The 27,588-nt window shown below is 37.8% G+C and overlaps 1 protein-coding gene across 1 annotated transcript; it reads left to right on the forward strand.

The window, feature by feature from the left end:
• Positions 1 to 322: 322 nt before the first annotated feature.
• On the forward strand, positions 323 to 26,405 carry LOC145322806 (uncharacterized). The gene is made up of 10 exons (XM_080165082.1): positions 323 to 1,243; positions 4,837 to 5,340; positions 6,326 to 6,674; positions 10,237 to 10,270; positions 12,171 to 12,496; positions 12,719 to 13,129; positions 13,529 to 14,586; positions 21,939 to 22,051; positions 22,622 to 22,676; positions 23,410 to 26,405. Exons 3-10 carry the CDS (start codon positions 6,611 to 6,613, stop codon positions 23,611 to 23,613), a joined length of 2,265 nt encoding a protein of 754 aa, XP_080021208.1. The 5' UTR covers positions 323 to 1,243; positions 4,837 to 5,340; positions 6,326 to 6,610; the 3' UTR covers positions 23,614 to 26,405.
• The last annotated feature ends 1,183 nt before the right edge of the window (positions 26,406 to 27,588 follow it).

A 27,588-nucleotide genomic window follows, 5' to 3' on the forward strand; every position in this document is an offset into this window, starting at 1 on the left:
ACACAAATTCTTTTCATTAGCTCATACAAATTGAAAAGTATTGCTTGACATTTTTAGAAATAAACTAAACCTTTGTAAAAACCTTGATACCGTGTTCACCCACCTCCCTTTCTAATGCTTCTCAATTGGCCGGAGAAATACCGGGCTTTGGCCCAAAGGACTTTAAAGTGGGGAATTATCAGCAAAAGAGATTCAGAGAGATTAAAGACAGAGGGGCAGGGAAGGGGGGAGAGGAATATAGATGGTTGCCAATAACCTCCGCAACTCATACACACACACACACACACACTGCAGTAAAAGAAGAAACTGGCAAAGATAGTTTAGTTTGGTGGAGTCCATCCACTCTCCCCCTGTGTGTGTTAGTGTGTCCCCCTGGGATATATTTATATGTGTATTTATGTCCTTGTCTGTGTAACTAATTGTTCGGTGTAATACATCAATATTAAAGAAAACAAACTTTTTTGTTCTTTTTTCATCTGTGTTTCTGTGTTAAAAATTCCAATAAAACTACACATAAAATTAGCTGTGAATCTATCAAAAGTGCAATAAAAATAAATCAATTGATATACTACCACCAAAATCTCAATTGACATTAAAAAAATATTATTTTATCAAAAATATTTAATATTATACTTTTTGAACTTTTGCCAATACTCATATATAAGTGAAAAATCCAGGCAAAATTATAAAGAGAAAGAAAGAAAGAAGAGAAAAAGAGAAAAGAGGAGCATTCCCTTTTCTTTATCAATTCCAGCATACCCACACAAAATACCTTCAGCCAAGGCCAATTGTTGCATAAATCCAAGCCAAGAAGCTGCCATAAGAAAGGGGGGAGGAGGGGGTGGAAGTGTCTTCAGTGAGGCAGGAACAGCCCAGGAAATGGTGGGGGGGGGGGGAGAAGGTGAAAGTGGAATGTGAAGAAGCCGCATTGTCAAGTTGAAAAGAAGAAGAAGGGGGAAGGGGGAGGATTGTGTGAGTGGGGGGGAACAGGTGGTTGATCCTGGATGGAATGATGGATGTTAAATGGATGGATAATAAAAAGATAGACATCTGATGGATTGCAATTGAAAAAAAAAACTCAACCCAAAATTGTCTCTGAAATCAATAAAGTATAAAAAATGAATACCACCAAAATACAAAATTGAAGAATCTATTGAATATTAATGAAAAAACTCAATTAAGTATACAAATTGATTTTTAAATCATTAAGAGAAAAGTGGCCTGGTTCTCTTTCAAATTCCAGGTATAGTTCTACAAAACTTTTTTACCCAGGGTGGATGTAACTAAAGGTTTCATTGTAGAATTTTCATGGCAACCTGAAGTTTTCTTACACTATTTTATTTTTAGTGGAGCTACACTTTGACTGACGAACGGGCAGAAAAAGTTATTTAAAATGTCTGTTAAAATGTCCGTTAAAATTTAAAATTAATATACTGAAGAAAAACTTCAGGCTGTCATAAAAAATCTACGCTTTCTTAGACAGATTTATTTAGTCCGTTTTTGCAGCAATTTGAGACTGAGGATCCTTAAATTTTTGCTTTATGGATAGACGGCTAATTTTTTTGTACATTGATTCAACTGAGTAATGCGCATCTCCTTTTTAACTTACTTATTCATTTTAAAAATGTAATTAAGGGTTAAGGGATAGGAAAATTATGAATGAATTTAAATGTTCTCATAAATATTTCTCGTATTCATTCGAATCCGGTGGACAGGAACCGGTTCTCATCAATACGAAAAAACTATGTCTAGCATCGTATTATAAACAACCGCTTTCCGCGGATATAGAATGTACAATTATTAGATTAAAACCAGTTTTTTTAGCCCCGAGGTGCCGAAGGCACGAGCTATAAAAATGGTTTTAATCTTATGCTTGTACATATATTCGTAGAAAGCGGTTTATAATACGATGAAAGAAATAACTATTCTGCCATTTAATCTACACAAAAAGTTCCTGGTTTGTTTATTGTGTATTTCTAAGTTTACATGGGCCAGGTAAATTAATGTTTGTTTGTTATTCCTTATCACTATAAGTCTTGTGCACTATATATTTTAACTTCAATGCAAAAATTTTAATTTCAGTGTTTTTTTCTAACATGCACAATAAAAGAGTGACAGCGCTTCTAATGTTTATTATTAGGAAATGTAAATTTTAATTATATTTACCGTAAATTGTTAAAATACAGGACTATTTGTATTGAAGAACTATAATTAAGATGTAAAGTAATACATTTGCTACAATTGCCACATTATTCCTTATCGTTCTAGAATTAGCTTTTCCCAAAATAAATTTGCATGACACTTATTTCAAAATTAACATGCAGGCTTTCTGGAAACGTTGATAAAATGCTAGGTACACTTTTCTGAATATACCTTAATATTACAGAAATAATCAAACAAGGTTTAAAATCGATAGGACGATTTTAAAGGCTATTGGTTACTTACCCGACCATAAATGTAGAAAAGTTTTGCTTTTGAAAATACTTCGGCATTTGTAAAAAATTTACAAAAAGTCATTTAAGGTAAACATATATAATATGACGTCAATTGAGAAAGCGAAAATCTAGAATATTTCCAATATTTAAAAGAATTTTTTAGAACATTTTATATGAATAAAAATGGTATTCTAAGATCATATATTACTATGGGACTACATTACTTCCACCTGTTGGCTCTATAAATAAAAATTATGTCTTTGGAACGACTACATAGTTCACATAATCATATTCATGAAAAGAATAATCCAGACAAAATTTATACAAAATTCTTTTTCCTATTTTTTTTATTTCTCCTCAGAGATTTTGTTTTTTCTTTTATCTATAAAAACATCTCTGTTCTTTCATAAGAAATTTATGAAAATTGTAGGATGAATTTATCTAAGCTAGTTTTCGAGAAAAGAATGATATTGTAGCTTAAATCCTTTAGTTTTAACTAGAAGCTATGCCCCTAGAGGCCACTAGGGGGTCTTTCTATTTTAGTTTTTTAAAGAAAAAGATTAGACAACATTATTTTTGGGAGGTGAATTTTTTAGGTGCGATTTCTCGTGTGATGCTTTAGTATGTAGCTTCACTTTAAAGGAGAGCCACATCGAATCAGCTTCGCTACACACACAAAAAACACTAGCAACATAGAAAGACAGTCTGTTACTTTTGCATTAATTAAGAAAATATCACAATTCAAAGATATTTCTTTTTTTCTATTTCTTACCTGCTTTGCAAATTTTTGATTTATTTTTAACACTCGATCTTAATTCAGTAGTAAAAAAAACTTAAGGCTCGGCAGCTGCCGCTATTCGTCCAATTTTTACAAATGCATAACAAACATAAAAAGGAAGAATAAATGTAATTAAAAGCGCATTTTTATGCAGTTTTTTTCATTATAATCATGCCAAGTTGAAAATCTCCTTTTAAGGAATTCAAAGATTCTATCATTTGCAATTTAATCTAAAATTAAATTCATTTCTTTTAAGAATTTTGCATTTTTTCTTATATTCTTCTTTCTTTCAATCACTAATTTTAAGAGAAAATCTACTCTATATGCTTTACTAGCGGCTGCGCCCCTAGCATCTAAGGACTCTGTAATTAGAAGGGAAGATCAGAAAAAGAGCCTAAAACCATCACAAGACTTATATTTAGAAAATAAAACAGTCTAAAACCATCACAAGACCTAAATGAAGCTTCCCTTGAATGAAGGACTCAATCGGTTCAGTAGTTATCGAAATCTTAAGCTACAGACAAAATTACCTTATTACTTTATATATTAGGATATATTAGTAGCGAAGGTGCTCTATAATTTACTTTTTATGTCTGTGCGTTCCTGACGCTATGGGCGAAATGGGATTTACTCAGCTGCTATTCAAGATTGATGGCTGTTTTTTGTGAATATTGTGAATATCCGTACGTACGTAACGGATAGCTTTTTTTGTTAATTTAGGCATGTTAGAATTGTCCTATCGATTTCAAACTTTGCATGATGATTCCGATAGGATGTAGGTTAAGAGATATAAGTTTTCCGGAATTGTAATGTAGGGAGTAGATTTGAAATCTGCATCAAATTTTAAGGATTTTTTATAAAATTCGTTTTTTGTATAATTCTTTATCTAAAAGCGGAAATACAAATTAAGTTAATTAATTTTGGCATCTGTGATTGGTGGATTTAAAAAATCTGCGCTCTAATTGGATGTCGTACATCATTCAACCAATTAGAGCGCAGGTAGTTTAAAATCCACCTATCCTATTGGTCAAAATTAATTAACTTAAAATGTATTTTCGCTTTTAGATAAAGAATTTTACAAAAAACGAATTTTTTAAAAAATCCTTAAACTTTGATGAAGATTTCAAATCTACTCCCTACATTAAAATTCCGGAAAACTTATATCTCTTAATGTAGGTACGAGTTAGAAAGCGAAACAACTCTATAATCGTTATATAAAGTCCGTACGTCTATTTTAAACATATTGCTTTTTAACTTTTTTACTAACAAATTTTTATGTATTAAAATTATCCTATTTGTGTATTTTTTGGAATGCTGATTCCTAGGACATCAAACAATTGTTATAAGCGAGGCCTCTCTATAATCAAGTCTTATAAATAAGTATGTCATTAAACAATATCCTGTATTTAAGCAGTTTTTCATCAGATCTACTTACAATTTTGTTTTGTACGACTTTATTACATTTATATTTTGATTATTCAGTTCTGACACTCGACTCAAGTGTTAATGTTCATTTGTCCTACCGTTTCAGAGCTTCGCTTTTATGGATATTGTCATCCTTGTTTTTTATTTATAGCACATCTATGAAGTGTTAAAATAATAAAACTCTTTATTATATTTTAGGTTATCAATCATCTATAAAGAGAATTCAGAAACCTTCGAGAAAAAAAACTGAAAAATCCTCAAATCTAATTTAACAAAATCTTCGAAAAAATTTAATGTTTCAATTTATGTATCGGCTAAACTTTCTGTGTTGTATTGTTTTCCAATATAAGTGATTTTATGTAAAAAAGTGATCAGAAAAAAAATACAGCCAAGTAAAGTACAAAATTTAATTGTGATTAATAAAAAACGAACAAAAAAATAAAATGCTCATTTAAAATTTATTTTACTACCTGAAATTTAAATGTCGTGAAAAATAATTTAATACAAAGAAAAGCAATAATAGATGTTTGGAAAAAAGACATTAATTCTATTAAAAATATAAGAAAGTTAAAAAAAACATGGCAAAAGTTGCATAAATAATGAGTTAGTTTGCACCAGTAAAAGCAAATTTATTCCTAACAAAATGATGTAATTGTTATAAATATAAAATTCCCGGGAAAACCAACTAAAATATTCTAAAAGGTTTTAGTAGAGCATTAATTTTATCATAAGCGATTCTTTTCTATAACTAAAAATGTCCTTTTGTCTCTATAAATGTAAATGTAATTTAATTAGGTGCATAATGTAGTGTTTTTAAATCTTTTATGAAAATTCTTATGGCCAATGAGCATCTTTTGATAGGTATGTCTGTCTGCTGATCTGCTTTGTTATTACATTTCTTGAAAGCTGTCATCCTTGTTTTATATGATTACTAGCGGCTTCGCCCCTAGCCTCTAGGGGTTTTGACCTAAAAGGTGATCAAAATTTTTTTTTGGCGAAATACGTAAAAGGACCAAGGAAATCTTCAGCAAAAAAAAATGGGGGGGGATTTTTTTGTTTTTTGGGGGTTGGGGGTGTCCCACCCCCTAAGAAAATAGCCTACAACCACCACAGGACCAGTAGGTATATTCCCTGAAGAGTAGAATCCAATCGGTTCAGTGGTTACCCAGATCTTAAGGGACGTACAGACGGACAGACAGACGGACAGACAGACAGACAGACAGACAGACGGACGGACAGACATCATTCTACTTTGTATTATAGATTAATTATGTGTTATCGAAATATGTTCCTGCGTCAAACACTTTGCTTATATCAAGGTGACACAAATAAAATACTAAATTTTTTTCATTTATTTTGTCAATTGTAACTATTAGCGTGCGGGATGGGGGTGTAAACAACCCCTAGAACAACCCTGTCTACGCCTCTGATTGTGTCATAAATACCGTGGCAATAAAAAGTTTATATTAAGCTTAGATAACAGAAAAATAAACTGTTAATATTTATTAAAAGAAAAATAAAAGATAAAAGTTTTTGCCTTTTATTTTATGAAAGAAATTTTCTTTTTTTTTAACAGACAAAAACCATTCTTAAAATTTTTTCGAAAATTTGTTTATTATAAAAGTATTCTCTGTTTTACTCGCATCACTTTTAATTAACTAGATTAATGCTCTACTCTTATTTCTAGAGTATATAAACCCAGCCAAACTCCAAGCCTACCACACTAACAATTTAAAATTACAAAAGTCTAGTGTACATATATGTATAAACTATAAAGTGTATAATATTAGCTGGTGGTTGCATATATTTTCCATATTATGGTCAACATGTATCAACAATATACTCTTATGCAATCAAAGTATGTGCATAATTTCTATGCAAAAAATATCTAACTTTTCGGTTGGAAATAATGAAAGAAAATAAAGTGTAATATCAAAGCACAACAAAGAGAAAAAAGGAATAAATATCAAAGATGCCTCGCTGTTTCTTGGCCAAAAAACGGGCTTCAGCAAATACGGACAGTCATCATGATAAAGGTAAGTTTTTTTCACGCAAATTAAATTCTATAAAGCTTCGCTTCTCTCGCTTCTTGGAGTATGGAGTTACCTACACCAAAAAGGAGAACAATATCGGTTATGCAGTTTACGAGATCTTTGGCTTCTGACCGACAGACACACAGAAAGACAAACATTCAGTTACTTTTATATAAGTATTACGGTAGTAAGATAAGACGGTCATAGTTATTTCTCGCATCGTATTATTAACAGCTTTCCGCGGATATAAAATGTACAATGCCGAAGGCACGGGGGGCTAAAAAATAGTTTTAATCTTATGATTGTACATTTTTATATACGTAGAAAACTAGATATAATACTAGACATAGTTTTTTCGTATAGACGAGAACCGGTTCTTATCCACCGGATTCAAATGAATACGAGAAAAAATAAACAAAATTACTTACAGCCAAGATTTTCCCAAGAGTAGCATAAAAAGATTGCATAAAAATTTCTTCTAATCTAAACTTTTGATTCTCACTTCTCTTCGGAAATAGATCCAGAAAAGTTTCAGGAATTTTTGGGAATATTTGTAGATAATTTAAAGTAGAATAATGTTTGGCCGTCTGTCTTTCTGAAATTTAAGACAACCTTACTGCTGAACCGATAAAATATAATCTTTAATATAATTTTTTTTTATTTCAATTGTGTACATCTTAAAAGAAATATACTATCATTTTTATTATAATAATTATCTATAATTAGGGTCGGTCCGTCTGTACGTCCGTAACGGATAGCTTTTTTCCGTTGATTTAGGCATGTTAGAATTGTCCTATCGATTTCAAACTTTTCATGGTGATTCCTTTAGAAAGCGTAGCAACTCTATAAGCATTACCAAAATGTCCGTACGCCCATTTTTATGTGATCTAATCATCCGATTGATCTGATTTTTGGTATATTGATTCCTGGGACAACAAAGTTTAATGTTATAAGCGAAGCAATTCTATAATTAGTCCTAAAAATGTAAGTATGTCCATAAACTTTTATCCTGTATCAAGCAGTTTTTCAACAAATTTACTTACAATTTTACTTCGACTCTTATACATTTATATTCTGATTATTAAGTTCTGAAACTATACAAGTGCTAATGTCCGTTTGTCCTACCGTTTCAGTGCTTCGCTTTTATTGATGTTGTCATCCTTGTTTAATATAAAGTTTTAAGGTTTATTTGTCTCCATTTATAGGATGCTTCACATAGGTCCTAGGATGGTTAATGGTTTTATGCTATTTTTTTGTTCTTTGATACTATAGGCACAGCTACTAGTTTTATATACTAGTTTATTCGCCTCAATGATATAGGGAGGAAGACATATTTGAAATTTAGAATAAGCTTTTAGATAATTACATTTTAGGAATATTTTTTAACAGTATCCCCCATCCATAAAAGTTTATCTAAGGGAACTGCATTCCATTTCCCTTTCTCCTTTCATTTTCTATCTCCCTTCTCTCTTTCTTTCATTTATCTCACATTTAATTTTTCTCTTTATTTCTTTGAACAACTCGCTCATTTTTTATAATTTTGTATCTCCTTAATTATCTTCTTAATTTTACATTTATTCTGTTTTAATTCTTACATCTTTATTTTCACCTTTGGTTTTAGGTCAGGTTAAATTAGGTTACATTGGGTACTGTGTAGCGTGGCACAATATGGTTTAAGCAAAAGAAATAAAATATCCCGCCAGCCTTCAATGCTGCATAATTTTTCACAATTGCAAAAAAGGCCAAAATATCCAATCAATTAGAGGAGTGGTTTGTGCCTTTGTACTAATATGTGGTTCTGGTTATTTGATAATCTGATGTATGCAAGTAGGTAGAGTTACTGCTATAAAATAGTATATGATACATGCGTGGAGGTAAAGGAACACCGCTGCTATAAAAAGTCTTCTTTACATGCGTGGAGTTGATACACCGCTGCTATAATAGTTTTGTGATATAAGCGCGGAGGTGAGGAGGGCACACCTCTGCCATAATGAGTCTTTAATACATCATTGAAGTTGAAAGCACACCACTGCTATAATGGATCTTTTTTACATTGCGAAGTTTAGGGCACAACTCTGTTATAATGGGTCTGTGATACATGCGCGTAGGTAAAGGCACACCTTTGCTTTAATGGGTCTTTGATACATCCGTGAAGTTGAAGGCACACCACTGCTATATTGTGTCTATGATACATGCACGGAGGTAAAGGCACACCTTTCTGCCATAAGGGGTCTATAATACAGAGGTGGAGGTGAACGTACACTACTGTAATAATGGGTTTTGATCAGAGATCTAAAAGGATAAGACATCTCCAATAATGATAAACAAAATTACCCCTTCTATAGATTATAATTAGTGGTTGAAACGTTTGGACACTCAACTAATTAAACCAACCAATCAAAATTCAATATAGTACCCAAATATTTTGAACCAACGAATAAAAAAATTTTCATAAAACTTTGGGGACTAGTGTAATAAACAGCTTAATGTCCCCTCCTTCCCTGGTCTTTGATACATGCACGGAGGTGATAGAACACCTCAGCTATAACTACTCTTTGGTAAACGTGCAGAGGTGAAGGCACACCGCTACCATAATGGGTACAAACTCCTTCAACTTGTGTTGTGAGCAGAAAAGGAAGGAGAAAACTTTTATTTCAAGTTTAACAAACATTTTAGGTCGATGAGAGGGGAATGGGGAACCTTTTTTGTCATTTTAAATTATTCTAAAAAGCTAAAAATAAAAAAATACATATGAACAAAACAATATAATAGCTAAAATCAACCTTTAAGATTTTCACAAAAATAAAAATCTATTATCAATTAAATACCTACTCTGTTTTAAATAAAAAAAATTTTTAAAGATTTTTATGTATGTTCATAAAATTTGATTGATAAAAATAAAATATTGGAAGATTGATATAGTGAAGGAAACCAGAGATGGGTTTTTGAAAGATGAATGCCGCGTTTTTTCAATTTGCGAAATTTAAACAGAGTATACAACTATTTATCTAATTATTTCGCTTTTGTTGGTACGGCCTTCATATAAGAAAAACAAATTATCTTCAATCCATTTTTGCAGCATATTCATTAATGCATCTTTTTAGAGCTGTACTAAACATTATACAAATGGCTAAAATAATAATTTTAAAATTTTGAATTCTTAAGTTGTATACTCTGTTGAAATCCTATCGTCTTCGTTCAATCAATCAATGTCAATCAAAACGCGGCATTAATCTTTCAAAAACCCATCTCAGACAAGCAAAGCAAAAATATTCATCTCTTTCAATCATTTTTAACTTTTTTCATCAGAAACTTGAGGCTTCGACCCTGGCATTATTCGAATGCAGATAAATAGCCTAAAACATTATAAATTAAAAATATGTGAAGCTTTCCTTTAAAAGTTTAGTGGTTGGCGAGATCTTAACGGACAAAAAATATAACCATTTAAACGGACAGAAGAACGGTCAAACATCGCTCTACTATGGATTTAAATAATTCTATTGAATAAAAAATTGTTAAAAAGATTAATTAAACTTTAATTAATGTGAAACTTTTCCTATTTTAGGTGGCAGGTGGCTGGCTTCTATTCCTGATAAAAGGTTAATTTTTAAATTAGGTCAATAAACAAGAATAATTAAGTTCTTTAGTGGCACAGCAATAACATACTTTAGAAATCCTCTTAAACAGTTTTTAAAAAGATAACAGAGGTGGATTCTTAAAAAAACAAGGGTCGCTGAAGCGGCTATGGTAGCCAGATCACAAAATTTCGTTTTGTACAAATTTATCGATAAATTTGACGAAAAGTGTGCTAAAATCATAGAAGGGTTACTAACTAAATATTTTATCCATTTTTTGGGAGATTTTCCATATGACTTTGGAAGATTATTTACAAAAATGGTGATTTAGCGACCATAGTCTATTGAGCGATGATTTATTTTTTAAAGAATCCACCTTGGGTTAATTTTTTACAATCACAACAGTCCATATAAAAAAATAGAATTTCTTGGCTGATATTGAGGATAGATGTCTAAAATATCTTACTTATATTCTAATGTCAGTGTTCTTGATTTAGTAGGATATTTGTTTTATGTTTATTAGCTTCACTTCTATTGGATATTGTAATCCTTATTAAATAAAAACATGAGAGATAAAAAGAAACATTTTTGTATAGCTATACATTTAAGAATATTTGTAATATGTAAAAAAAAGAGAGAAAAAAAAATGTATATATTATTTTCTATTATTCTTTTATTACATATATTATACTGCATTATTTTTGTAAGAATAAAAAGATAGATAAATTAAAATAAAATAATTCAAATAATTATTTTTAGAACAAAGGGAAAATTGTACATTCTTTAAAAAAAGTTGCTTCGCCTTTAGCCTTTAAGGGGTACTTTTCTCTTCGGGTGTGTTTATCCTCCCCCCCCCCCCCCACACAAAAAAAATGCTTAAAACTAGCAGTACAGGACCAGTAAATATAAAAAAGCAGAACCTAATCGGACAAAGCCCAATCTGTCCTACTTTTGATTCCTGTAACGTCATAAAAATGAGGGATTATCCATCTCTTTTTTAGGGATTTTCTTTCCCACTTCTCCTACAATCTCCCTCATTTTTATGACGTCACAGGAATCAAAAGTAGGACGGATTGAATAATCGGAATAAAGGTTAGCAAGACCTTAAGGACGAACGAATGGACGAAGCATTAATTTTATCTTTTTGACATAATGTTGAGGAAAAAAAGCAAATTAGATTCAATGTAGATAAACTAGCGGCTTCGCCCCTTTGTTTTGGGGGGGTTGGGGGTGTCCCACCCCCCAAGAAAATAGCCTAAAACCACCACAGGACCAGTAGGTATATTCCCTGAAGAGTAGAATCCGATCGGTTCAGTGGTTACCGAGATCTTAAGTTTCAGACGGACGGACAGACAGACGGACAGACATCATTCTACTTTGTATCATAGATAAGGATTCCTTTTAACCCTGACTATTCGTCAACATATATAGACTGGAGGCTAGTTATTACTATTCTTTAGTCCAGTAATTATATTCCAGTAAAAATAGATCAGATAAATATATTATTTTTATATCAAATATTATTATACTCTGTTGATGGTATACCAAATCTCTAATAAGAAAATAAATAAATTAGTGTTTTTTCCTTATTTTATTCCTAAAAATAGCATAAACCCCGATTAAAACTTACTAAATGTCATAAATAAAATCTTTAATATCCTAGAAAAAAATTATTTTTAGCAGAAATCTAAATTCATATACATACAATTACAACAAACAAAATTATCATTTCTGCTGATTAAAATTATTGGTAAAAAAGTTTTGAAGCTGGAGATTTTTTTTCAACTTATCAAAATTTAATAAAAGTACCCAAAGTTTTTAACAAATGAGATGTCTATAAATTAATTTAAAGTCCAATGTCTCTTCCCTCCATGGTTTGTAAGAATCTGTAAAATTTCATTAAAAATTGATAACTTTATTCTAGGTTGAACCAAAAAGAAATAAAATCTAGCAAAAACTTTGAAGTGGATCTGCCTATGACTGAAGACTCTTGTGATAAATTGTTTATTGATGATGAAGCTACCAATGATAAACTTGTCATTGACGTCAAGGAGGAAGCTGACAAATGCCAAAACAACGAGAATTCATCAAATGAAAATAATAATGATATCTGCAATACTCCGCCAGTTTCACCAATAACAAGAACAAGTACTATCGCCAAGGGCGGTGATGACAATGAAAATGTGGGTGGCAAGTATGAGGTGTGTGTGGTACCTTCAGTTGCTATGTCAGGCTCTCCTTCGATTCAAGGTAATTTCTATACATCAAATCAATCAATTTATTTTTAGTAAGTCAGAAAAACCTTCATATTGATTCTTTTTTGACAAAAGTAATTAAACACTTCACAAATGTTTATTTATGTCAAATGAATTTACATGTTATCCTTATTTAATCTTAAACAATCTTTTTTTAAAATAATTTTTGCTAATTTTATTGTTAATATGTTATTTTTATGAAATCTATGTTTTTTAGTGCCTTCATTTGTGAGATTAGAGAATAAGCAATTATCAGCAAATCAACAGTTCACCATTACTAATAATTCGTACAACAAACAGCTGATTTTACCAAAGAACTCTGAAAATCAGCTGATTGTATCACGTGATGATAAAAATCAGCTGATTGCACAACGAAATAATCTAAACCAGATTGTTGTTTCATACCAAACTCAAAATTCATCATTTGTGCCACAAAATAATCAAATTGACATTAATGCACCACATGATATTAAAAATCAGCTGATTATTTCGCATAATAATCACAATTTGGGTGTTGCAAATGATGTTGATGAGGCTTTTGAATCCAACTCTGATGAAATGATGTCAGAGGATGAAATAAAAGAAGAGATTGATGATGAGACTGAAAACAATGATCAATCATATCCAGGTTCAATATTTTTTTTTGAACACAGGAATAGTGTCTGACTGATTATGACGTAACAAAAAAAAATTACCCAATGAGAGGCCACTATAAATTTTACCATGGGTCAATAACGGCCTCTTATTGGCTAATTTTTTTTTGTTACGTCATAATCAGTCAGACACTATTACTGTGTTCTTTTTTTTCAGTGATACGTGTTTTACAAAGCTTTGAGTCTGACTGTAATAATAGTTTTCTTAAAATATTTATTTTAAATACATTTTTTTGTAACATTTTAACTACAAGTTCACAAAATTAGTTTTCAATTATTTTAATCCAGGGGTGTATACAATATATTGCCCTGTAAATGATGAGTTTTTTTTTGCTATATTATTAACCTTTCTGTTTTAATAAACACTTTTTCAGATGTTTATCTGAACAGGTCAAAGGAGGAAACTGAAGCAGCCCATGATCTTTTACAGCTAGCAAACACTTTACCGCCTATTAACAATTCAACCCAGCCTAATCATAATTCAACCCAGCCTAATAATAATTCAACCCTGCCTAATAGAAACTCGGAGCCTTCTTTACAAAATACCAATCCTGTTATAAATATTAATTTGCCTATAAACCACAAAATACCCTCAATACAGCAAACAAACCCGCCCAAAAGCAACACAATTCCGCCAATAAGCCTTGAACCTCCTCCTGTCCATTTGACCGCTCCGCAATTAAACCACGCCTTTATAACGGTGAATCCCACTCCGCCTCAAATTATGACAACAGTACCGCAAATCATAAACGCCTCACAGCAAGTCATCAATGCAATTCCGCAGTACAATACCGCCTCTCCGCAAATCAATCAAGTGGTTCAACCAATACAGCATCAAGTTATCAAGCTTGCAACAATAAACAACAACACAATCATTCCCTACCACATTCCTATTTCTTCGATAAACAGTCAAGAGTTGAATCCTGTACCGTCATCATTTAACGGCAGCAGTGATGATCAACAAACCGCCGCCAATAATTTTAACTGTGGTAAATTTTACTTTCAATCTCCGCCGCCTTCTCCCGGTGATATGCCGCAAACTCCAACCTCCTACACAACGTTAATATACATTACACCGCAAACCAAAACCGAATACCGCCTACCGCTTACACCGCCAATCACAGAATATGACTCAAATGCCAACGCTATACCACACCAAAACATAGCTTTACAAGCTGATATCTTACCGCCTAAATCGCCATCTTCAATCACATTTGATCAAAATACGCCACCAACAGCTAACACGATCAAGCTTCCAATTGCTGACGGACGGACAAAGCGGCGGAGTTCTGGCCTGACCGGAGGATCACCTGGCGTCGTAGCGGCAGCGGTGGGTGGGGAGATTGTTGATGGAGGTGACAGGCCGAAGTACAGCTGCACAGAGTGTGGCAAGGATTATGCCACCTCCAGTAACCTCTCCAGGCATAAACAGGTAAAGTACAGGCAATGGATATGGCACCCAAGAAAAAAAAAATTTCCTACAACTTTTTTATGAGTCACAAGATCAGGGAAAAAATTACACTGGTACCCAAAGTTTATAAATATTTTCTTAATTTTTGGGACTTTTTTTATTGAATCATGATTTGGCTCTAAATACAAACCCTCTAGAGGTTAAACTTTTCACCTAATAATTTCAATCTTCAGAAGGAGTAATTTTGTTTACCGTAATTGGGACATTTATTGACATTTGTCTTATCCTTAATATCCTTATTTTCTTGCTTGTATGATGAGTTGAAGTATAAACATTGGTTTATCTCATATGATTCATATGATATATTCAAATGGTGGAAATGGTGTAATTGTGGTAATACGACACCCAGACGGACAGGCAGTTTACAGAGTTGCTACGCTGGGACTTATCATAACAAACCCACTGCACTAATCTTATTATATCACCATTATCTCATGACCGATGTTGACCCCGCTATCTAGCGGTCAAACTGGCCTGCCTAAATGTGGGGAGTGGGCTCAAACATGCAACTATCACGAGTCCCTCACGCGCTTATATAACCGGGAGGCGCTGCCTCCCCTTTTACCACCGCTGCCCCCACAGCCTGTCTGCCGCCGGGAGCTAAGCCCTAGCGTCCCACACCCCCTTCAAACCTAACCATTGTTATAATCTGTTGTATATATATAGTAAACATTGCTTGTAAATATTATTCAGTTAAATATATAATTTCTGTATGACTAAATCCTGCTAGTTTGTTTTGGTAGAATAATTCAAGGCTAGGGCTCGTTGAATCCGAACTCGTTACCCCGTGGGCCGAGAACGCTCGGCTTACCAGAACTTTGTGTCAGCGTGTTTCAATCGAGCCTTACAGAAACTAGCCTATTCTACCTCTGATTGGACCCTTTGGCAAGTAAGGGGACAATCAGCCGCCAACTGAGAAGCCAACTGACCCGCGAGACGGCCTTTTTAGGTCGAATTTCCATCATTTTGAACGCAATATGTGGGCCTCTGGCCTACGGCAAGCAGATTTAGCCTGCTAAAAGCGCCAGTTAAGACGCTTTTTCCGTGCCGTGTAGGAGTAGCGCTAGGTGCGCAGCCACGGTAATCGGATAATTTAGCTCAGACGGCTACAGAACTGAGTCTAAATTGGCAAGTGTAGCTGGGACAAGCCCCAGGACACCCAGGCCAAACCTACGAGACAGACAGCTGGGTGCTGGTCTCCTTGAGAAGGCAATGTGTAGCTGCGAAGCTTCAGCACACAAGTAAGCCCTACCACTGCGACGGATAGCAGATTTTGAGCCACAGGCACGGCAGGACGGGACATTCCCTGCCGCTGTCTTCCAGGATTCGAACCCGAGGCGCTGTAGGACGGGCCATTCCCTGCCACCATTTTCGGGATTCGAACCAGCGGCGCTGTAGGACGGGTCATTCCCTACCGCCGTCACCCCTCTGAACCTTGCAGGACGGACATTCCCTGCTGCCAGTGCTTCCAGAATCACACCTAGAGCTCCTAGTGATAACAACACATCAGTGTGTATAAATGTCAACCAAGTGATAAAAAATAAATATAAAATTGTTGACCCAGTGATAATTAATAAGCTCTAGTGATTCGAAGCTACAGTCTAAGCCACCATGGTAAGCGATACCACCATAGCTGCGGTTCGGCCACCACCGAAGTTTCTGCCAACCCCAGCCGAACGGGAGGCCCCCTTGTCTCAAGGGCAGGACCTCCACTTCCCCTGCCATATCAGGGTGAGGTTTCCTACTCCTGACCCTGCCCAGCATGTACAGGTTGATGCCATGATCGATTCTGGCAACCGTGTACCAGGGTCTGCTGTAATTTCTGAACACCTCATGCACGCAATGGGCGTGCAACGCATGTTGATTCCGGACAACACCCAAATCCTGACTGCTAACGAGGAAGGCCAGCCCCTCCAGGTAATAGGAAAATTGAAAGAATTATATATGGCAGTCTCACACACTCTTATCCTCCATCTTTACCACGTGACTGTGGTCCGGAACCTCTCACACCCTCTGAACCTAGGAGGGTATTTTCTCAAGGAGTTCGGAACTAGGCTCTGTTTCGACATGCACCCACCTTGCTTGTGGGTGCGTGGGGAGTTTATCCCACTCCGTGGCGTCCCCATTGACCGGGAGACAGCCGAGAGAGAGTTGAGCTATGAGGGGCCTCTGCCAGGCCCGCTGCCAGAGCAGCCGCGTGTGGTCGAGAAAGGCACGCACTGGGTGGATGCTGCGCTCAACGCCCATAGGGGGACCAACCTACTAGCCATGGGGTTGCCCCCAGTGCCCAAGGTGCCGCGGGAGAACCTGCCAACAACGTTCCCTGAGATTGCCAGCCCTCCAGAACCAATCTTCTCCGCCGACACCTTCATCAACGGCCAGCCGTGTCCACCTGGCCCCCTCTACCTGGGACCTCCAGCCAGGCCACCAGCCAAGCCCGAGTCCAGACCCGTCAATTCGCGGTCTGATGTACCCGGAGCCACACTCAACTCCCAGGCCTCAGCCTCTCCTGGCGCCGTGCCCGTCAAGTCGTGGCCGGCTGCCTCCAGAACCATGCATGGCTCCGCTACCTCAGCCTCTCCGAGCGCCGAGCCCGTCAAGTCGCGGCCGGACGCCCACGGAGCCAAGGCTGGGCCCAGCACTTTGGCCTCTCCCAGCGCCGAGCCCGTCAAATCGTGGCCGGACGCCCTCGGAGCCACACCTGGCTCCGACACGTCAGCCCCTCCCGAGGCCGAGCCCGTCAAGTCGCGGCCGGTGGGTCCCGGAGCCGAAGCTGGCCCCACACCAGCCACATACAGGCTAAGCGCTGTCACTCCAACTGACGGCCAGCCACTCCAACTAGCTGCCCCAGAACAGAGGTTTGGGGAGGATCTTGTCATCCCAGAAGGCCTGTATGCCCACAGGCCTGGATCCGCCACTGTGTTTCGAGTGCTGGTGGTGAATGAAGGGGAGACGCCCCTTCTGCTGGACGCTGGCCTCCCAGTGGCAGGGGAGCTGGTCAAGCCTGACATTTTAGAGGTTTCTGATAAGCCTCCCCCGAGTCTCCACTCGTTCCAAGAGCCTGCTGAGCCCCCAGACATGCAAGAGTTGTGGGAGGCCCTTGAGATGGAAGACAACGAGTTCCTGCGCAAGGACCCCTTGCTCAAGAAGGAGGTTTGGACCATGCTATCAGAATACAGGGACGTCTTCTCCAACTCTACCCCCGGCTGCACCGATATAGTTGAGCTGCAGCTGCGCCTCAAGCCAGGGACCCAGCCGATCCGCCAGAGATTTAGGGATCTGAACCCGCGGCAGGAGGCTGAGCTGGAGAAACAATTGGACACCTGGCTACAGGAGGGAGTCATAGAGCCGTCAGACTCCGCCTGGAGCAGCCCCCTGGTGCCCATCAAGAAGAAGGACGGGAGCACCCGCTGGGCCGTCGACTACAGAGCCCTCAACAAGTGCTTGGAGCTGGATAGCTACCCTCTGCCCAGGATCCAGCAGCTGGTAGAACGAGCTGGAGGGCACCGCGTCTACAGTGCCCTAGACGCGGTGGCCGCATACTACACCATCCGTGTGTCTGAGGACAGCCGGCCCTGCACCGCCTTCACCACCCCCAGAGGCTTGTATCAATGGAAAAGGATGCCCTTTGGCCTGGCTACAGCACCATCTGTCTATTCTAGATTCATTGCAGGGGTCCTAAACCCACTAGGCACAGCCAACCTCCAGTCATACCTTGACGACGTCCTGACCTTCCACCAGGACACCTGGGCCCACCTGGCTAGGCTCCGAGAGGTCTTGGAAGCCCACCGCAGGGGAGGAATCCGCCTCAAGCCAGCTAAGACTAAGCTGTTCCGAGCCAAGGTGGATTATCTGGGCCACACCCTCAGCCGTGAGGGGATAGCCATGCAAGAGGATTATATTGACCGTATCCTGGACTGGCCGGCCCCCAGCACCCCCAAAGACTTGCTGGCGCTTCTGGGGTTCTTTGGATATTACCGCCTGTTCATCCCAGAGTATGCCGACTTCACCTACGAGATGAATCGGCAGAAGACGGCCAAAACCCTAACCTGGACACCTGAGATGGAAGCCCAGCTGCTGCAGCTCAAGGACAAGTTCCGTCAAGCCCCCATCCGAGCGCCGCCCAGGTTTGACTTGCCAGCGGTATTCCAGCTCACCACAGATTTCAGCAGCCGCGCCATCTCTGCCATTCTGAGTCAATGCCAGTAGGGCAAGGAGAGGCTGATTGCCGCCGTGGGGCGCAAGACAACCGACCCCGAGACTCGCTACCCGTCCTGGAAGGGAGAGATGGCCGCCATTATGTATGGAATCCGGAAATTCCACGGAATCTTGTCCTACCGCAGCTTCCAGATCAACACTGATTCCTCAGCCTTGCTGCAGATGAAGTCACTGAACACGTCCACAGGAATGGTGGCCCGCTGGCAAGAGGAGCTAGCGGCCCTAGACTTCACTGTCTGCCACCGTCCTGGCACCCAGAACACCAACGCTGACGCCCTCAGCCGCCGGGAGGACGCCAACATGCCAACGGCCAGCGCCGAAGAATTAGCAGAGCAGGCTGAGTATCTCCATAACCTTTGCCAGCTAGGGGAGCCCGCAGCCAGCCGGCCCCCTGCCGCCCGACTGGACCCAGCTAGAGTACTAGAAGCCCAGACACAAGACCCCCTCCTGCTCCGTGTCCGCCAGTGGGTGGCTGACGGCAGAGCCCCAACCAAGGCTGAGCTACGCGGCAAGGACCGAGACAAGCAGCAGTACGCCAGCCGCTTCCCAGCCCTGGGACTTGACGAGCACGGTTGCCTCACCACCACTGACCAGACCCTGACAGGGGAGCGGACAAGATACCTGCTGCCTTCGGCCCTCCAGCAGGACGCGTTCTTTCTAGCCCATGGGACCCCCATGGCCGGGCACTTTGGGATGGACGCGACTATCGCCCGTGTGGCCATGCATTTCTGGTGGCCCAACCTGGCCCGTGACGTCCGCCTGATGGTTCAGACTTGTCCTGAATGTGTCCAGAAGGTTACCAAGGAGAGGTTGAAGCAAGGGATACATGTACCCTCCCGCCAGGGGTATCCACAGCAAGTCCTGTTCATCGACCTGGTGGGGCCGCTGCCAGAGACCCCAGCTGGGAACCGCTACATCCTCACCTGCCAAGATGGGTTCAGCCGGTTTGTCAGCCTCTACGCCATCCCCAACAAACGCACCCTCACGGTGGCTGAAGCCCTGCTGCACCGCCACCTGGCCACGTTTGGATGCCCCCTGAAGATCCACTCCGACAATGGGATGGAGTTCACCGGCCAGGTATTCCAGGAACTGGCCTCCAGACTTGAGATTGGCCTGACACATCCACCACCCTACAACCCACAGTCCAACCAAGTGGAAAGGTTCCATCGGACGCTCAATACCGGCATGCGCCTGTTCTTAGACAGAGACGACAACAACTGGGAGCCCCACTTGCCTGCCATTGCCTTCGCCTACAACACCAAGGCCTGCAGATCTACCGGCGTGACCCCGTTCCTGGCCTTCTTTGGGAGAGAGGCCAAGCTTCCGGTGGACATGGTGCTCCGGCTGCCAGAAACAGAGTATGCCTCGGTCCCAGCCAACGTTCAAGCCCTCCTGCAACGTTACTATGCAGTGTATGATGCCATCCAGCAGAAGGAGGAGGGAGCCATCCGGAGGAGCGCGGCAGCCTACGAAGGCACGGCCAAGTATGAGGTTGGAGACTTGGTCTGGTACCTGGCCCCCCGCCTGGTGCCAGGGAAGGCAGCCAAAATCACCAAGAGATGGACTGGCCCCTGGAAGGTAGTGAGGAAAGCTACAGAAGTCCATTATGTCATCAAACCTGCCTCTCCAATAGCCAGGATCTCGGAAGTTACCGCGCATGTAGGCCGACTGCGCAAATACACGGGAGATGTGACTGCCCACCAGATTCCAGCAGACATTCAAGTTGATGTGGACGGCGACGAGGATGCCACCGAGCTGCCGGTTGGAGCGGCGGCGCCCGTAGCTAGCGACCCAGGACAGTTCCCAGTGCACCAGCCGGCCGCAGCTGCCCCACAGCCCAGCAGCCAAGACCGTGACCCAGTAGAAGAGAACCTGCAGGAGCAACCCAACGAACCACCGCCGCCGCCGCCAGTTCCAGAGCCACCCAGAGATGCCATCTGGAATCCTGACACAGACATGGAGCACCTGCCAGCCAGCAGCGAGCCTGTAGGAGGAGAAGCAGCTGTTGCAATGGAAGAGGCCGCCCCAGAGGACGAAGCGGAAGCCATGTGCCCCCTGTTAATGACAGCCATCCCTATCCGGGTAGGGGCTAGGAGGCCAAGCAACTTGAACCAAGCAGGCGCCCCCATGGAATTTTATGCGCCCTCATCCATCGTCATTCCCCCCTTGGGAACCACCAGAGTTAGCCTAGGCCTCCGTGTCCAGCTACCCGCTGAGGCAGAGCTAGTCCTGCAGACGAGGCAAAATTTCCAGCGCCGGGGCCTGGCCGTCGCCAACCCCCGTCTAGAAGCCAACCAGGAGCTGACAATGCTGATATCCAACCACAGCCAGACTGAGCAACGAGTGTCCCGTGGAGCCTGTGTAGCCAGAGCTGTCCTCCATCGAGCTGTGCCCCAGGAAGAGCCTGTCCTGCGCAGACATAGGTTGTCGTATCCCCAGGTTCAAGGCCTGGTGGCTCAGGAGCCACGCAACCCTTGAAGGGGAGGTTGTGGTAATACGACACCCAGACGGACAGGCAGTTTACAGAGTTGCTACGCTGGGACTTATCATAACAAACCCACTGCACTAATCTTATTATATCACCATTATCTCATGACCAATGTTGACCCCGCTATCTAGCGGTCAAACTGGCCTGCCTAAATGTGGGGAGGGGGCTCAAACATGCAACTATCACGAGTCAATCACGCGCTTATATAACCGGAAGGCGCTGCCTCCCCTTTTACCACCGCTGCCCCCACAGCCTGTCTGCCGCCGGGAGCTAAGCCCTAGCGTCCCACACCCCCTTCAAACCTAACCATTGTTATAATCTGTTGTATATATATAGTAAACATTGCTTGTAAATATTATTCAGTTAAATATATAATTTCTGTATGACTAAATCCTGCTAGTTTGTTTTGGTAGAATAATTCAAGGCTAGGGCTCGTTGAATCCGAACTCGTTACCCCGTGGGCCGAGAACGCTCGGCTTACCAGATAATCTTATAATTACGATTTGATCATTGCACAAAAATGACTAACAAATCATCTTAATTTTAAAAAAGTAAAATTATTATTTGGGTAGGTAATCACTTTTACAAATACAAGCTTTATTTTTAGACCCATCGAAGCCTGGACTCTGGAAACGCGAAGCAATGCCATATTTGTAAGAAGCTGTATGTCAGTATGCCTGCCCTTTCCATGCATATATTAACACATAACCTTTCACATAGGTTTGTAAGTAACACAGCTATTGTATAACAATGGTATGTCTATATGTCTGTATGTCAGTATGCCTGCCCTTTCTATGCATATACTTACACATAACCTTTCACATAGGTACAAATATCCTAAGTTAGCGAAGCTAATCTATATCAGTGGTATGTCCATACGTCTTTAAAAGCTGTATGTCAGTATACCTGCCCTTTCCATGCATATATTTACACATAAATTCTTAAATTTAATAGTTTTTTTTCTCGCATTGTATTATAAACACCTTTCAACTGAAAAAAATGTACAATTATGATTGTACAATTATGATTGTACAATTTTATGTAAATTATGTACAATTATGATTGTACATTTTTATATTCATAGAGAACTGGATATGTTACGATGCTAGACATAGTTTTTTTTGTACGAATGAGAACAGGTTCAAATCCACCGGTTATTAATTGGTTTCGAAATGATATTACGTTTCTTTAAATTTGAGGATGCTTATTTTGACGTCTATCTGATTCTTAAGCTTTGTTGTTATGGATTTTTTAATCTCTGTTGATTAGCTCATTTTTTGCTTTATTTAGGTGCGAAATATGCGGCAAAGCATTTAGCAGACCCTGGCTTCTACAAGGACATAAAAGGAAAGGATATTTTTGAACTATCAATTATTACCAGTTTGACATTAATATAGTGTTTGATGCAATAAGATCCCTTTAATGTTCAGCAAATCATTAATACTTGATGTAATTTTTTTTCTCGTGTGTTTGTGTTTTTCTTAAGGTAAGGTTAGGTTAGTTTATATTCGGTTGCCCCACAAGGTTAAGGCAACGTATGCATAGTTTCCTCAGTGGAAATGCTCCCGGTAGGGGTCAGGCATAAAAAAAGAACTCCCTTATTTTGGGAATAGTCCCTTTCGTGACGTCGCACCTTAAGAGGCGATCTGTTTTATAGATTATTTTAGATTAGGTTAGGTTATATTGGGTTAGGTGATTGCACCACAGGGTTAGGTAATTGGCCCCGCAGGGGCTAGAAATAGGAGAAAACCTACTGTGAAAAATACGAAGAATCGTCCCTTTAGGTGCGATGTCACGAAAGGGACTATACCCCTTATTTTTAATTTATTTTAAAAATAAGAGCATGACTAGACATCTAAAGCGTCTATAGGGGGTGGTGGTAAATGGGTGTTTACTTTAAAACCCTTTATTTTATCCCCTAAAAATAAATACATTACAATAAGCGTTGGTGAAATGGTGAAAAACAAATGTTCTGTGTTCCAATATTTGAAAATTTTAATTATTAAAATTTAATGAAGCAAAATTTTGAAATTATTTTTCAATATCTTAACGACATTTCAAAAATTATTATCTTAAACAGATCCCATACCGGGGACAAGCCATACTCCTGCACATTCTGCATGAAATCATTTGCCGACAGAAGTAACCTGCGCGCACACATGCAGACACATTCCACGGCCAAGAATTACAAGTGTACAACCTGCAGCAAAACCTTTGCCCTGAAGTCCTACTTGAATAAACATCAGGAGAGTGTGTGTACCCGACTAGCAAATATGGGCTAGATAGTAGACAGCCAGGGAGGTTGGGGACATTGGACTGTAAACTGAACTGGTACCCAAAGTTTTGGAAAATTTCAGAGGTTTTTCAATTTTTAATTATTTTATCATTACTGGGAAACAAGAATGTTAATTTACTGGACATTGTCTTATCCCTTAAGTTAAGAAACACAAGAGATAAGTTGTCTTAAAGTGTATGTATTTCTTTTATAAAGTCTTTTAACTATAGATAAAAATGTAAACTAAAAATAAATAATGGTTGTAAAATATTATTAAAACGAACATAAATTTTAATCACAATATGTTGGAATTTTTATGACAAGAATAAAACTATAATGACCTATTTTCTCAATCTAAAGGGCTAAAGAAGACTTGCCCTGCTGGGTCATTTTTACTTTTATTTTATAAATTGTGAATTTAAAGAAATATATGCAATATATATATTATTCATTATTATCCTGTTGCTCAAAATCAAGTTTTCCAATTTCATATTTATAATCATGTAGATATAGTCATCTAGTAGTATATAGTTATATACAGTTTTATAGTCAGATACAGTTTTAATGTTAAAACTAGTTTTTATTAATTTTATAGACTTTAAACTAAATATGAATCATAATATTGTATAGTTTTGTAGAACACGCAATTCTTTAAGTTAATCAAGACAATTTACTAGGCTATTAAAAGGACTTTATATGCTTTTGAAAAAAAGATCCTTCTAGTGGTATGAAAGAGAGAAAAATTTTGAACAAAATTATTGAGAAAAAAACTCGCAAAATTCTATTATTTTTCAAAAATAAGGAGGTAGGTTGTGCTAAAATTCCGTAAGGGTGTGAGTTTTAAGGCTTAAAAACTGTAGTAGAACGATAATATTCACTAAATATAAATATATAAAAAAAAATGTTTATGGTTCTATATATTCAATAAGAAATACACATATTTAGTGAATATTATTGTTCTACTACTGTTTTTAAGCCTTAAAACTCACACCTTTACGGAATTTTAGCACAACCTACCTTCTCCTTTTATACCCTCATTTTTGAAATATGACAGTAGTCTGAAAATGCATTAAAGGACCGTGTTTAGAATCTCATAGTGATTAAATGTTAACAATTAGGTTGTAATCTTTATTAATCACAAACATAATCTCAAATGGTTGCTCTAAAGTAATATTTATTTTTATTTTAATGTTTGTAGTAGAAAATAATTTGATCTCATTATTTTTATATTTTTGTGATACTCAAAAAATACTTGTAAAACTCAACAACGAATGTAATGATATTATTAGTGGCACAGCTTCATAATAAGTCAAATGCGTCTGTAGGTCTGTAAAATCTAATTCCTTCCTTTTAAGATTCCCCCATTCATGCTTGCTTAAATTACAAACCATTTTGGACTGTAGTAATTACTTAATACTTACCCGCAAAAATGGAGGGTAAAAAACTTATATTTTTGTTCATTTAAAAATCCACCTAAATTGTTTTTTTTTGGAGGTTTAATTAGTTTTCTTGATTGTTGTGTATTAACCTCTATTAATCTATCATTTTAATTAACATATAGCCATCTTTTCTCTTAAAAAACTAGGATGAAAGCTTTTTAGCTACTATTGATGTATCATGTAACCGCATTTTCGTATTATATATCTTATTCCCATTTATTTTCATGTAGAATAGATTAGTGATGATACAACATGGAATTTTCTAATTTATAATTTGCCGCTAAGTTGAACCAATAATATGAATCTTGACGTACACGGAGACATGTGATTGGTTAGTTTTAGCGGCAAATACAAAAGTTCGAAATTCTAATTTTTGTGTCATCAGATTAGATTAATTTGAATATACAGGGTAGTTGTAGTATTTTAGTATGTTGTAGTAAAGATTAGTATTTTGTATAAAATAATCAGAAAGTATCTTTTTTTTTCAATAAATAAATTTAACAACCAAAATTTTTGGGGGGAAATAAAAATCAAGCACAATAAAATTTTTGTTAAAGTTGTCATACATAGGTATTTTTTTTTCTTCAAGACGTGCAATCACCAAAATTTCAATAACGAACCTTAGAATGATAATTAATTTTGTAATAGTTATTTCTCGTATCGTATTATAAACGGCTTTCCGCGGATATAGAATGTACAATTATAAGATTAAAACTAGTTTTTTTAGCCCCGAGGTGCCGGAGGCACTGGCTAAAAAAACTGGTTTTAATCTTATGATTGTACATTTCTATATTCGTAGAAAACTGGATATAATACGATGCTAGACATAGTTTTTTCGTATGGATGAGAACCGGTTCCTATCCACCGGATTCGAATGAATACGAGAAAAAATATTAACTTAAAATTAGCTAATTTACTCCATGTCTATCTATCTACTTGCCTAAAAAGATTTGCCAGAGGGTTACAACTATGAGGGGGGTGAATGCGGGGAAAATAGACCTCACACAAATCCATGAAGGAATATTTGAGCTAAGAGAAATGAAGCTTTTAAAAATTTACATTCTACTGGCCTACCATTGGTCAATTAAAATGTATACTGGCCTGCAATTGGTAATTTAGTCTGTGTATCAGCCTATCATTGGTCGTTTGTATTGTATAAGGACAGGCACTAAAAGCTTCAAGAGAAATGTAAACAAAATTTTTGCCAACAATTAAGACTCTTGGAGTAGATTCGCTTAGAGTTGACTTTGATACTATGTATTATTATTATAATTAACAAATCCCGCGTAGATCCTAGATTAGAGATAATTATCTTTATCTAAATATTTTAATTACATTATCAATAAAATTATGAAAAGTATTAAATGGTTCTTAATTTTTAAAAGAGAATGGATGTCATTATTTAAAACGACTTGTATTTTGAAATCAAATTTTATGCAAATGTTTATTTACTTAAAGAACAAGGATAAAAAGATCAATAAGTAGCTAATTTAAAGCACATTCAAAACGATTTACTAATACAACAGCGCAATTGACATTTGATGAACGCTAATTCAAAAAAAAGTTTGCCTATAAAATCTTAATATCTTCTATAGTCAATAATAAATTAGATGGTCATCCGTAATGATTATCTTTTTTTCAAAAAATATTTAATTGAATACTTTAGATAGCAGCTAAGTAAATTAAATTATCATCATAGCTTTAAAGACTGACCTATAGATACACAAAGTTAAAGAGTGGCTTGGATATTAATAACATTGATAATAAATGTTTCAATAATTACATAAATGAAGATAACAAAAGTGCATAATTATTATTACTTTAAATTATGATTAAGTTTTCTCTTGTAAGCAGAAAGGACGTCTATAACTAAATTGTTCTGTTCGTCCGACCGTAACAGTTCGGTGCAATTGTAGTTTTATTGTTACTTTTTAAGACTGAATTTGTGGAGATTTCTCTCAGCAATGGGTAACCAGCACACAATTAAAATAGGTGGTCATGCAATACACTTAATCACTCAATTACTTACTGAGTCCGTCAGTCTATCTGTTATGCTATTGAAGCCATCAAGATACTTTAAAGGGAATGTCTTCTTATCCTAAGTAGTAGGATTTTTTTGTCTGTAGCAAATTGATCTCGATAACTGCCAAACCGATATGGTTCTCCTTTACAGTGAAGATTCTCATATGTCCACATGAAAGGTTTTAAACTATTTTCTCCTTCCTCTCAATAAAAATCATTTATTCCTCTCAATAATTTTTTTCTTTTCAAACTCAAATTCAAAATGGGGGTTGAACTTTTCTCCCTCTCACCTTAAATACCCCTAGAGGTTTCTAGGGCCGCAGCCGCTAGTCTACTATAAAGAAAGGTATGGCTAAATTTCATTTGTAAGATTCTGCTGATCAATGGGCATCTATTAGAAAATTTACTATGTCCGCTTAAATTTGTAAATTTTTAAAATTGATTATGTTCGTTTTTGCAGGAGAAACTTTTGGACATAAATAACTCTTTTTAACTTTAAAAAAAAAATCATTTAATCAAAA

The sequence above is a fragment of the Acartia tonsa genome, chromosome 6 (genome assembly GCF_053477335.1).
Source record: "Acartia tonsa isolate MP-2025a chromosome 6, ASM5347733v1, whole genome shotgun sequence".
Classification (NCBI taxonomy): domain Eukaryota; kingdom Metazoa; phylum Arthropoda; class Copepoda; order Calanoida; family Acartiidae; genus Acartia; species Acartia tonsa.

What these genes read in the sequence shown, in the direction of transcription:
- LOC145322806 (XM_080165082.1), top strand. Translation starts at nt 6,611, where the DNA reads ATGCCTCGCTGTTTCTTGGCCAAAAAACGGGCTTCAGCAAATACGGAC. An exon ending in GCTTCTATTCCTGATAAAAG is followed by an intron (nt 10,271 to 12,170) that starts GTTAATTTTTAA and finishes ACTTTATTCTAG; the next exon opens with GTTGAACCAAAAAGAAATAA. An exon ending in ACCTCTCCAGGCATAAACAG is followed by an intron (nt 14,587 to 21,938) that starts GTAAAGTACAGG and finishes CTTTATTTTTAG; the next exon opens with ACCCATCGAAGCCTGGACTC.